Source organism: Panulirus ornatus, chromosome 48 (assembly GCF_036320965.1).
Source record: "Panulirus ornatus isolate Po-2019 chromosome 48, ASM3632096v1, whole genome shotgun sequence".
NCBI classification, from domain to species: domain Eukaryota; kingdom Metazoa; phylum Arthropoda; class Malacostraca; order Decapoda; family Palinuridae; genus Panulirus; species Panulirus ornatus.
The window spans coordinates 4,752,915-4,766,840 of record NC_092271.1 but is presented as its reverse complement, the minus strand read 5'-3'; the positions used below and the strand labels follow the sequence as shown (position 1 = coordinate 4,766,840).

Sequence of the window (13,926 nt, the reverse complement as noted above, 5' to 3'; positions counted from 1 at the left end):
GATGTGCGAAGTGAGAGTGTCAGGGAGAATGGTTTGGTAAACAGAGAAGAAGTAATGAAAGCTCTGCGGAAGATGAAAGCAGGCAAGGTGGCGGGTTTGGATGGTATTGTAGTGGAATTTATAAAAAAAGTGGGTGACTGTGTTGTTGAGGATATTCAGTGTATGTATGGCTAATGGTTAAGTACCTGAGGATTGGTGGAATGCATGCATACTGCCATTGTACAAAGGCAAAGGGAATAAAGGTGAGTGTTCAAATTACATCGGTATAAGTATGTTGAGTATTCCTGGTAAAGTATATGGGAGGGTATTGATTTAGAGTGTGAAGGCATGTACAGAGCATCAGATTGGGAAAGAGCAGCGTGGTTTCAGAGTGATAGAGGATGGATTTGTATGAAGCATGTATGGATCTGGAGAAGTCATATGATAGAGATGCTCTGTGGAAGGTATTAAGAGTATATAGTGTGGAAGGCAAGTTGCTAGAAGTAGTGAAAAGTTTTCATTGTGGATATAAGGCATGTGTATGAGTAGGAAGAGAGGAAAGTGATTGGTTCTCACTGAATGTCGGTTTGCAGCAGGGGTGCGTGATGTCTCCATGGTTGTTTAATTTATCATGGATGGGGTTGTTAGGAAGGTGAATGGAAGGGTTTTGGAGAGAGGAGCAAGTATGCAGTCTGTTGTGTATGAGAGGGCTTGGTAAGTGAGTCAGTTGTTGTTTGCTGATTATACAGTGCTGGTGGCTGATTCGGGTGAGAAACTGCAGAAGTTGGTGACTGAATTTGATACAGTGTTTGAAAGAAGAAAACTGAGAATAAATGTGAGTAAGAGCAAGGTTATTATGTACAGTAGGGTTGAGGGATAAGTTAATTGGGACGTAAGTTTGATTGTAGAAAAACTGGATGAAGTGAAGAGTTTTAGATATCTGGGAGTGGATTTAGCATCGGGTGGAACCATGGAAATCAAAGTGAGTCACAGGTTGGGGGAGGGGGCAAAGGTTCTGGGAGGGTTGAAGAATGTGTGCAAGGTGAGAAAGTTATCTCGGAAAGCAAAAAGGGTATGTTTGAAGGAATAGTCGTTCCAACAATGTTAAATGGTTGCGAGGCATAAGATATAGATAGGGTTGTTATTACCTTGCCTTTTGCCCCCTTCACTGATGTTCCCATTTGTTCTCTTGTCTTACACACTCTATTTACCTCTTTCTAAAACATCTTTTTATCCTCCCTAAAATTTAATGATAATCTCTCACCCCAATCCTCCTTTTCGCTTCTTGCACATTTCTCTTGATCTCCCTCTGCTTTCTTTTATATATTTTCCGGTCAAAAAATCGTCTAAACGCCTGTCTCTTCTCTTTCACTAACAATCTTACCTCTTCACCCCACTATTCACTACCCTTTCTAATATGCCCACCTCCCACCTTTCTCATGCCACATGCATCTTTTGCGGAAGCCATCACTGCTTCCCTAAATACATCCCATTCCTCTCCCACTCCAATTACGTCATTTGCTCTTCCCTTTTGCCATTCTGCACTCAGTCTCTCCTGGTACTTCCTCATACAAGTCTCCTTCCCAAGCTTACTTACTCTCACCCCTCTCTTCTCCCCAACAATCTCTCTTCTTTTCTGAAAACTTGTACAAATTTTCACCTTCACCTCCCCAAGATAGTGATCAGACATTGCTCCAGCTGCCCCTCTCAGCCTATTAACATCCAAAAGTTTCTACTTTACATGCCTATCAATTAAAACATAATCTAATAATGCCCTCTGGCCATCTCTCCTACTCACATACGTATACTTTTGTATATCTCTCTTTTTAAACCAGGTATTCCCAATCATCAGTCTTTTTTCAGCACACAGATCCACAAGCTCTTGACTATTTCCATTCACAACCGTTTTATATTTTTCTTACTTTGTACTTAATCCGATTTCCATATACTTATGAGACTCCCTCCTAGATAGGTTAAATAGTTTATGAAAAACCAGTGTTTTGAAAACGCTTAAAAAGAGATATCACTCTTACTAATCGATTTTGATAATATATAATACATTAATTTTTTTTTTATTATTATACTTTGTCGCTGTCTCCCGCGTTTGCGAGGTAGCGCAAGGAAACAGACGAAAGAAATGGCCCAACCCCCCCATACACATGTATATACATACGTCCACACACGCAAATATACATACCTACACAGCTTTCCATGGTTTACCCCAGACGCTTCACATGCCTTGATTCAATCCACTGACAGCACGTCAACCCCGGTATACCACATCGCTCCAATTCACTCTATTCCTTGCCCTCCTTTCACCCTCCTGCATGTTCAGGCCCCGATCACACAAAATCTTTTTCACTCCATCCTTCCACCTCCAATTTGGTCTCCCTCTTCTCCTCGTTCCCTCCACCTCCGACACATATATCCTCTTGGTCAATCTTTCCTCACTCATTCTCTCCATGTGCCCAAACCACTTCAAAACACCCTCTTCTGCTCTCTCAACCACGCTCTTTTTATTTCCACACATCTCTCTTACCCTCACGATACTCACTCGATCAAACCACCTCACACCACACATTGTCCTCAAACATCTCATTTCCAGCACATCCATCCTCCTGCGCACAACTCTATCCATAGCCCATGCCTCGCAACCATACAACATTGTTGGAACCACTATTCCTTCAAACATACCCATTTATTTTTTCCGAGATAATGTTCTCGACTTCCACACATTCTTCAAGGCCCCCAGAATTTTCGCCCCCTCCCCCACCCTGTGATCCACTTCCGCTTCCATGGTTCCATCCGCTGCCAGATCCACTCCCAGATATCTAAAACACTTCACTTCCTCCAGTTTTTCTCCATTCAAACTCACCTCCCAATTGACTTGACCCTCAACCCTACTGTACCTAATAACCTTGCTCTTATTCACATTTACTAGCTAAATAAGAAATAAGCAATAACATAAAGACTTAAACCCTACACCCTCTTCTGCTCTCTCAACCACGCTCTTTTTATTTCCACACATCTCTCTTACCCTTACGTTGCTTACTCGATCAAACCACCTCACACCACACATTGTCCTCAAACATCTCATTTCCAGCACATCCATCCTCCTGCGCACAACTCTATCCATAGCCCACGCCTCGCAACCATACAACATTGTTGGAACTACTATTCCTTCAAACATACCCATTTTTGCTTTCCGGGATAATGTTCTCGACTTCCACACATTTTTCAAGGCTCCCAAAATTTTCGCCCCCTCCCCCACCCTATGATCCACTTCCGCTTCCATGGTTCCATCCGCTGACAGATCCACTCCCAGATATCTAAAACACTTCACTTCCTCCAGCCTCTCACCATTCAAACTCACCTCCCAATTGACTTGACCCTCAACCCTACTGTACCTAATAACCTTGCTCTTATTGACATTTACTCTTAACTTTCTTCTTCCACACACTTTACCAAACTCCGTCACCAGCTTCTGCAGTTTCTCACATGAATCCGCCACCAGCGCTGTATCATCAGCGAACAACAACTGACTCACTTCCAAGCTCTCTCATCCCCAACAGACTTCATACTTGCCCCTCTTTCCAAAACTCTTGCATTTACCTCCCTAACAACCCCATCCATAAACAAATTAAACAACCATGGAGACATCACACACCCCTGCCGCAAACCTACATTCACTGAGAACCAATCACTTTCCTCTCTTCCTACACGTACACATGCCTTACATCCTCGATAAAAACTTTTCACTGCTTCTAACAACTTGCCTCCCACACCATATATTCTTAATACCTTCCACAGAGCATCTCTATCAACTCTATCATATGCCTTCTCCAGATCCATAAATGCTACATACAAATCCATTTGCTTTTCTAAGTATTTCTCACATACATTCTTCAAAGCAAACACCTGATCCACACATCCTCTACCACTTCTGAAACCACACTGCTCTTCCCCAATCTGATGCTCTGTACATGCCTTCACCCTCTCAATCAATACCCTCCCATATAATTTACCAGGAATACTCAACAAACTTATACCTCTGTAATTTGAGCACTCACTCTTATCCCCTTTGCCTTTGTACAACGGCACTATGCAAGCATTCCGCCAATCCTCAGGCACCTCACCATGAGTCATACATACATTAAATAACCTTACCAACCAGTCAACAATACAGTCACCCCCTTTTTTAACAAATTCCACTGCAATACCATCCAAACCTGCTGCCTTGCCGGCTTTCATCTTCCGCAAAGCTTTTACTACCTCTTCTCTGTTTACCAAATCATTTTCCCTAACCCTCTCACTTTGCACACCACCTCGACCCAAACACCCTATATCTGCCACTCTGTCATCAGACACATTCAACAAACCTTCAAAATACTCATTCCATCTCCTTCTCACATCACCACTACTTGTTATCACCTCCCCTATAAAAACCCTATAAAAAACAAAATAATTAAATGAAACTGGAAGGAAACTCTTTAAAGCTAGATATATAAGTTCTTCATAACGAAAACAAGGCAACGTGCTGCAAAGTCAAATGAAAACAAAAGCCACACCTACCATGTTAATGTAAAAAAAAAGCTGAAAAGATTACTGCCTAAAAACATAAGTCTAAAAAGCATTTTCATAAGTAAAATTCTCCTATACTCTGATATAAAAATCAAAGCGAAACCTCCTCCTCTGTATTCAGTATTGAATTGAGAAACTACTTCAGATTAACCCCCAGCAAAATTGAACGGAGTTCGATTATTCTCAGCTAGACATGATGCCAATCCTACTCCCCTGAAAGGCAAAGTAATTCACAAAAATCAAACTTTCTCATGGTATAATCAAAAAAATTCTATATTAAACCAATCAAAAATAAAAATCTTAATAAAACCAAAGCTAAACTAACCTCATAAGAATTGGTTTGAGCTACAGCACGTAAACCCCCCCAACAAAGAATATTTTCTATTTGAAGACTAACCCATTCTCATAACAGGATACCTTCCCAATCTCAGACAACAAAAAAAACAGAGCTCCCATATGAAAATTCATCATACCAAGCTCGTAAGGCAGTACACACCACCCAACTAAAGAAACAGTTAAGCTAAACACAGGAGATGAATAATATACAAAAATTTGACAAAACTAGAAAGGTTCGTTCCTTAGAGAAAAGTTTCACAGCATCAGAAAAAGGCTGCAAAATTCCAGCAATCCCTACATTAGTAGGACCTTTACGAATCTACACATCCCCTAAAACTTTTCGTTCTAGTAAAGTTACAAATGCCACAGCAACCAATATGCAAATAATGACTAACAAATATTTTAAAGCAGAAATAATAGAAATAATTAACTTACACTCAAAAATAAGCATTAGCATATTACCTATGGATATTAAATTCTATATAATTAGATCCTAAATCTAATGCATAAATTCTGTCAGAGTAATATTCTATATCAAAAAATTATTCTAATTCTTAAATCCTTTCATACTAAAAGAATTATTTTTTCCATAAGAGATAGAAACCGACCTGGCATACGCCAGTCAGAACTCAAATCATGTAAAGATTTAAAGGTCGAACAGACCTCCTCTAATAGCCCTACGCCATTAAGGATCTTTAATTCAACATCGAGGTTGCAAACCATTTTTTCGATATGGACTCTCAAAAAAGATTACGCTGTTATCCCTAAAGTAACTTAATCTTCTTTCTCCAATAGAGGATCTATATAGTCTTCATGATAAAAATAATTAATTCCATAAACAAAGCAGTTATTTATTATACTCCTGTTGCCCCAACAAAATTTATATTTATGTATTTTATTTATTTTGCTTTGTCGCTGTCTCCCGCGTTTGCGAGGTAGTGCAAGGAAACAGACGAAAGAAATGGCCCAACCCACCCCCATACACAATGTATACACACACACGTCCACACACGCAAATATACATACCTATACATCTCAATGTATGCATATATATACATATACAGACACATACATATATACCCATGCACACAATTCACACTGTCTGCCCCCATTCACTCCCATTGCCACCTCGCCACACATGGAATACCTTCCCCCTCCCCCCTCATGTGTGCGAGGTAGCACTAGGAAAAGACAACAAAGGCCCCATTCGTTCACACTCAGTCTCTAGCTGCAACGCAATAATGCCCGAAACCACAGCTCCCTTTCCACATCCAGGCCCCACACAACTTTCCATGGTTTACCCCAGATGCTTCACATGCCCTGATTCAATCCACTGACAGCACGTCAACCCCGGTATACCACATCGATCCAATTCACTCTATTCCTTGCCCTCCTTTCACCCTCCTGCATGTTCAGGCCCCGATCACACAAAATCTTTTTCACTCCATCTTTCCACCTCCAATTTCGTCTCCCACTTCTCCTCGTTCCCTCCACCGCCGACACATATATCCTCTTGGTCAATCTTTCCTCACTCATTCTCTCCATGTGCCCAAACCAATTCAAAACACCCTCTTCTGCTCTTTCAACCAAGCTCTTTTTATTTCCACACATCTCTCTTACCCTTATATTACTTACTCGATCAAACCACCTCACACCACACATTGTCCTCAAACATCTCATTTCCAGCACATCCACCCTCCTGCGCACAACTCTATCCATAGCCCACGCCTCGCAACCATACAACATTGTTGGAACCATTATTCATTCAAACATACCCATTTTTGCTTTCCGAGATAATGTTCTCGACTTCCACACATTCTTCAAGGCTCCCAGGATTTTCGCCCCCTCCCCCACCCTATGATTCACTTCCGCTTCCATGGTTCCATCCGCTGCCAGATCCACTCCCAGATATCTAAAACACTTTACTTCCTCCAGTTTTTCTCCATTCAAACTTACCTCCCAATTGACTTGACCCTCAACCCTACTGTACCTAATAACATTGCTCTTATTCACATTTACTCTTAACTTTCTTCTTTCACACACTTTACCAAACTCGGTCACCAGCTTCTGCAGCTTCTCACATGAATCAGCCACCAGCGATGTATCATCAGCGAACAACAACTGACTCACTTCCCAAGCTCTCTCATCCCCAACAGACTTCATACTTGCCCCTCTTTCCAAAACTCTTGCATTCACCTCCCTAACAACACCATCCATAAACAAATTAAACAACCATGGAGACATCACACACCCCTGCCGCAAACCTACATTCACTGAGAACCAATCACTTTCCTCTCTTCCTACATGTACACATGCCTTACATCCTTGATAAAAACTTTTCACTGCTTCTAACAACTTGCCTCCCACACCATATATTCTTAATACCTTCCACAGAGCATCTCTATCAACTCTATCATATGCCATCTTCAGATCCATAAATGCTACATACATATCCATTTGCTTTTCTAAGTATTTCTCACATACATTCTTCAAAGCAAACACCTGATCCACACATCCTCTACCACTTCTGAAACCACACTGCTCTTCCCCAGTCTGATGCTCTGTACATGCCTTCACCCTCTCAATCAATACCCTCCCATATAATTTACCAGGAATACTCAACAAATTTATACCTCTGTAATTTGAGCTCTCACTCTTATCCCCTTTGCCTTTGTACAATGGCACTATGCACGCATTCCGCCAATCCTCAGGCACCTCACCATGAGTCATACATACATTAGATAACCTTACCAACCAGTCAACAATACAGTCACCCCCTTTTTTAATAAATTACACTGTAATACCATCCAAACCTGCTGCCTTGCCGGCTTTCATCTTCCGCAAAGCTTTTACTACCTCTTCTCTGTTTACCAAATCATTTTCCCTAACCCTCTCACTTTGCACATCACCTCGACCAAAACACCCTATATCTGCCACTCTATCATCAAACACATTTAACAAACCTTCAAAATACTCACTCCATCTCCTTCTCACATCACCACTACTTGTTTTCACCTCCCCATTTGCGCCCTTCACTGAAGTTCCCATTTGCTCCCTTGTCTTACGCACTTTATTTACCTCCTTCCAGAACATCTTTTTATTCTCCCTAAAATTTAATGATACTCTCTCACCCCAACTCTCATTTGCCCTCTTTTTCACCTCTTGCACCTTTCTCTTGACCTCCTGTCTCTTTCTTTTATACATCTCCCACTCAATTGCATTTTTTCCCTGCAAAAAATCGTCCAAATGCCTCTCTCTTCTCTTTCACTAATACTCTTACTTCTTCATCCCACCACTCACTACCCTTTCTAATCAACCCACCTCCCACTCTTCTCATGCCACAAGCATCTTTTGCGCAATCCATCACTGATTCCCTAAATACATCCCATTCCTCCCCCACTCCCCTTACTTCCATTGTTCTCACCTTTTTCCATTCTGTACTCAGTCTCTCCTGGTACTTCCTCACACAAGTCTCCTTCCCAAGCTCACTTACTCTCACCACCCTCTTCACCCCAACATTCACTCTTCTTTTCTGAAAACCCATACAAATCTTCACCTTATCCTCCACAAGATAATGATCAGACATCCCTCCAGTTGCACCTCTCAGGACATTAACATCCAAAAGTGATTAAATAACACTAAACATACAACTAATCTTTAAAATCTATTAACTAAAATATAAAGATTTATAGGGTCTTATCGTCCCCCCATACTATTTAAGCCTTTTCACTTAAACGTAAATTTCAAATTTACAATAGAGACAGTCAATTTCTTATTCAGCCATTCATGCTAGTCCCCAATTAAAGGACAAATTATTATGCTACCTTATCACGGTCATACTACCGCGGCCGTTAAACTTAAAAATCACTGGGCAGGCAAGACTTTATATAAATTCTCATAAAGACATGTTTTTGATGAACAGGCAGAAATTTGATTGCCAAATTCCTTTACTGTATCTTAAAATGATAACAAAAAATGATTTTTATTCCATTCAATCATTTAGTCACAAAGATAGTTTTACTAATAAAATAATAATCCTTGATAGAATAACATTTATTTCTTAAATTTCATATTACAAAACAAAAGTCATATAAATACTATTAACAATTTTAATTAAAACACTTTATCAACATAGCTACTTCTAAGCCTAGTTAAAATGAATTTAATTATATTACTTTATATTTCAATTAATTTATCAAGCTTTTCCCTCCAATTATTTACTTGAATCAACACTATTACATTCAAATAAAATAAAAAAATTTCTGAAACAACCAGGTATTAAAAGACTCGTTTGGCATTTCACCACTAAAAAAATATTAAAAGCTTATTTGCAACTAACACAACTTTAATTTTTTAGCTATACTTTTTTCAGGAATTCTCATCTATCTAGAAAATTTCAATTCTCCCTGATACAAAAGGTACAAAATTTTATATTTTCTTTTCCAAAATTAAGCTTTTCAGTATATTTAAACTTTTCCCTCATGGTACTTTTAAACTATAGCACAAATTTAAATTTACATAATACTAATCAACTCTAGTCCTAAAAACTATTTTTCTTAATAAATTTTTTTTTTTTTTTTTTATACTTTGTCGCTGTCTCCCGCGTTTGCGAGGTAGCGCAAGGAAACAGACGAAAGAAATGGCCCAACCCCCCCCCCCATACACATGTACATACACACGTCCACACACGCAAATATACATACCTACACAGCTTTCCATGGTTTACCCCAGACGCTTCACATGCCTTGCTTCAATCCACTGACAGCACGTCAACCCCTGTATACCACATGACTCCAATTCACTCTATTTCTTGCCCTCCTTTCACCCTCCTGCATGTTCAGGCCCCGATCACACAAAATCTTTTTCACTCCATCTTTCCACCTCCAATTTGGTCTCCCTCTTCTCCTCGTTCCCTCCACCTCCGACACATATATCCTCTTGGTCAATCTCTCCTCACTCATTCTCTCCATGTGCCCAAACCATTTCAAAACACCCTCTTCTGCTCTCTCAACCACGCTCTTTTTATTTCCACACATCTCTCTTACCCTTACGTTACTTACTCGATCAAACCACCTCACACCACACATTGTCCTCAAACATCTCATTTCCAGCACATCCATCCTCCTGCGCACATCTCTATCCATAGCCCACGCCTCGCAACCATACAACATTGTTGGAACCACTATTCCCTCAAACATACCCATTTTTGCTTTCCGAGATAATGTTCTCGACTTCCACACATTTTTCAAGGCTCCCAAAATTTTCGCCCCCTCCCCCACCCTATGATCCACTTCCACTTCCATGGTTCCATCCGCTGACAGATCCACTCCCAGATATCTAAAACACTTCACTTCCTCCAGTTTTTCTCCATTCAAACTCACCTCCCAATTGACTTGACCCTCACCCCTACTGTACCTAATAACCTTGCTCTTATTCACATTTACTCTCAACTTTCTTCTTCCACACACTTTACCAAACTCAGTCACCAGCTTCTGCAGTTTCTCACATGAATCAGCCACCAGCGCTGTATCATCAGCGAACAACAACTGACTCACTTCCCAAGCTCTCTCATCCCCAACAGACTTCATACTTGCCCCTCTTTCCAGGACTCTTGCATTTACCTCCCTTACAACCCCATCCATAAACAAATTAAACAACCATGGAGACATCACACACCCCTGCCGCAAACCTACATTCACTGAGAACCAATCACTTTCCTCTCTTCCTACACGTACACATGCCTTACATCCTCGATAAAAACTTTTCACTGCTTCTAACAACTTGCCTCCCACACCATATATTCTTAATACCTTCCACAGAGCATCTCTATCAACTCTATCATATGCCTTCTCCAGATCCATAAATGCTACATACAAATCCATTTGCTTTTCTAAGTATTTCTCACATACATTCTTCAAAGCAAACACCTGATCCACACATCCTCTACCACTTCTTAATAAATAAAAATATCTATTTTAAGTTTAACAAGTTTACATATAAAACAAATCGAATCGCACGATATATCTTTTCACCGTAAGTGAAACGCTTAACTTAAAAGCTTTGGTTTACTTCTAGGTGCACTCTCCAGTACACCCACTATGTTACGACTTATCTCATTTAACTTAATGAAAGCGACAGGCAATATGTACACAATTTAGAATTACATTTGAATCCATTTGATTCTCAGTGAATGTAGGTTTGCGGCAGGGGTGTGTGATGTCTCCATGGTTGTTTAATTTGTTTATGGATGGGGTCGTTATTGAGGTGAATGCAAGAGTTTTGGAAAGAGGGGCAAGTATGCAGTCTGTTGTGGATGAGAGAGCTTGGGAAGTGAGTCAGTTGTTGTTCGGTGATGATACAGCGCTGGTGGCTGATTCATGTGAGAAACTGCAGAAGCTGGTGACTAAGTTTGGTTAAGTGTGTGAAAGAAGGAAGCTGTGAGTAAATGTGAATAGGAGCAAGGTTATTAGATACAGTAGGGTTGAGGGTCAAGTCAATTGGGAGGTAAGTTTGAATGGAGAAAAACTGAAGGAATTGAAGTGTTTTAGATATCTGGGAGTGGATCTGGCAGCGGATGGAACCATGGAAGCGGAAGTGAATCATAGGGTGGGGGAGGGGGCAAAAGTTTTGGGAGCCTTGAAGAATGTGTGGAAGTTGAGAACATTATCTTGGAAAGCAAGAATGGGTATGTTTGAAGGAATAGTGGTTCCAACAATGTTATATGGTTGCGAGGTGTGGGCTATGGATAGAGATATGGAGAGGAGGATGGATGTGCTGGAAATGAGATGTTTGAGGACAATATGTGGTGTGAGGTAGTTTGATCAAGTAAGTAATAATAGGGTAAGAGAGATGTGTGGTAATAAAAAGAGTAAGGTTGAGAGAGCAGAAGAGGGTGTTTGGAATGGTTTGGTCACATGGAAAGAATGAGTGAGGAAAGATTGACCAAGAGGATATATGTGTCAGAGGTGGAAGGAACGAGAAGTGGGAGACCAAATTGGAGGTGGAAAGATGGGATGAAAAAGATTTTGTGCGATCGGGGCCTGAACATGCAGGAGGGTGAAAGGCGTACAAGGAATAGAGTGAATTGGAACGATGTGGTATGTCGGGGTCCACATGCTGTCAATAGATTGAACCAGGGCATATGAAGCGTCTGGGGTAAACCATGGAAAGTTCTGTGGGGCCTGAATGTGGAAAGGGAGGTGTGGTTTCGGTGCATTATACATGACAGCTAGAGACTGAGTGTGAACGAATGTTGCCTTTGTTGTCTTTTCCTAGCACTACCTCGCACACATGAGGGGGAAGAGGGCTGTTATTTCATTGTGGCGAGGTGGCAATGGGAAGGAATAAAGGCAGACAGTATGAATTATGTACATGTGTATATATGTATATGTCTGTGTGTGTATATGTATGTATACGTTGAGCTGTGTAGGTATGTATATTTGCGTGTGTGGACGTGAATGTATATACATGTGTATGGGGGTGGGTTGGGCCATTCATTCGTCCGTTTCCTTGTGCTACCTCGCTAACGCGGGAGACAGCGACAAAGCAAAATAGATGAATAAATGAATAATCGGCCTAATATGAAAATTATTGTAACCCATTTTTACTTATCTGTTTGCAGCACCATGACCTAATCTATTTGGCCTAATCACCAGTTACAATAATTAGTCAATCAAAATTATCTGTAATGAAGGTATACTAACTATACAAGGATGAAAAGGATTTTATGTGATTTATCGTTTATAAAACAGGTTCCTCCAACTAGACTAAAATACCGCCAGGTTCTTTGAATTTAAAATCAATTTATTGCTAATGCTCAGGTTTTATAGCATTTGCTTGTATTAGAGTAACAGGGTATCTAATCCTGGTCCTTACCTAAATTATACCCTCAACTGCCACATTACTCACCTTTGCATTCAAATCACCCATCAGTATAACCAATCATTGTATATATTATGTTATCCCTAGGGATAGGGGAGAAAGAATACTGCACCTGTTTTCTCTGCATGTCGTAGAATGCAACTGAAAGGGGTGGGAACGGAGGACTGGAAATCCTCCTCTCCCATTTTGCTTTTCCTAAAGAAAATTCCGTCTGTGAATATTAAAGGGTTAAGATTTTAGGGATGACCCAAGTGTTTCAGAAAGAATCTGAATGCCCCACCTTAGTCTGAAAATGGCAAATGATTTAGACTCGTAGATGACACAGATTGCTGTTGATTGCTACTCTTGCATCTTCTTTCTGTGAATAAACTATCTGTAAGAATTTGTCTCCTTTCAGGTTATAATGGTGATATAATATGCTTACAAGAAGTAGACGAGAAAGTGTTCCATCGTGATTTATTGCCTGCTCTTAATGATGAAGGGTTTGATGGGTTCTATGATGCAAAAGGAGGACAGGTAACAGAGGGTCTTGCTGTCTTCTTTCGGGAGAGTAAATTAAGGTAAGGCTCATGAGGAACAATTAAAAGATTAAATATTAAGTTATAGGATAGAAAGTAAGTATAGGTACACCACCGAATTTCTGGCAACTGATGGTTTGGCACTCCTTGAGTCCGGACAAAATTATGTGAGGGAACTTGAAATTACCGTGGCCATCAGACTAGTTTACTAGGCAGTCACAGATGGCGTTGTGTGTAAGGCGCCCTTATTTATGTTTTTTACACTGCACTTGTTGGTGGTGATACCTCAATTCTGCGAAATTCTTGGTTTATTTTGCTTAAATTTAACCCTAGCTATGGCTTTTAAGACATATGAGAGTGTCACTCGTGGTGACAAATGTAAATACTTCTCCATATCAATCCAAGATAAAGTAGAACTGTTAGAAAAAATGGACTGTGGTGTTTTGGTGCATAAGATGTATGACATCTGCAGTATTAGTTCATCAGCTATTTATGATATAAAGAAGCAAAGGGAGAAGATATTGAAATTCTATGCAGACAGCGATTCCAAGAAGCGAATGACGATTAGAAAAACTATGAAAGATGGTAAGAGTACTTAGCACGATTGAGTGATGTTGGAATGGTTTCGACA

The 13,926-nt window shown here is 40.3% G+C and overlaps 1 protein-coding gene across 1 annotated transcript in view; it reads left to right on the top strand.

The window, feature by feature from the left end:
- The window catches only part of LOC139764052 (2',5'-phosphodiesterase 12), a 213,006-nt gene that overhangs the window by 109,212 nt on the left and 89,868 nt on the right, over positions 1-13,926 (top strand). Inside the window, exon 4 of the mRNA XM_071690508.1 lies at positions 13,175-13,337. Within this exon, the coding sequence (XP_071546609.1) occupies positions 13,175-13,337 (163 nt within the window). The remainder of the gene's footprint in view (positions 1-13,174; positions 13,338-13,926) is intronic.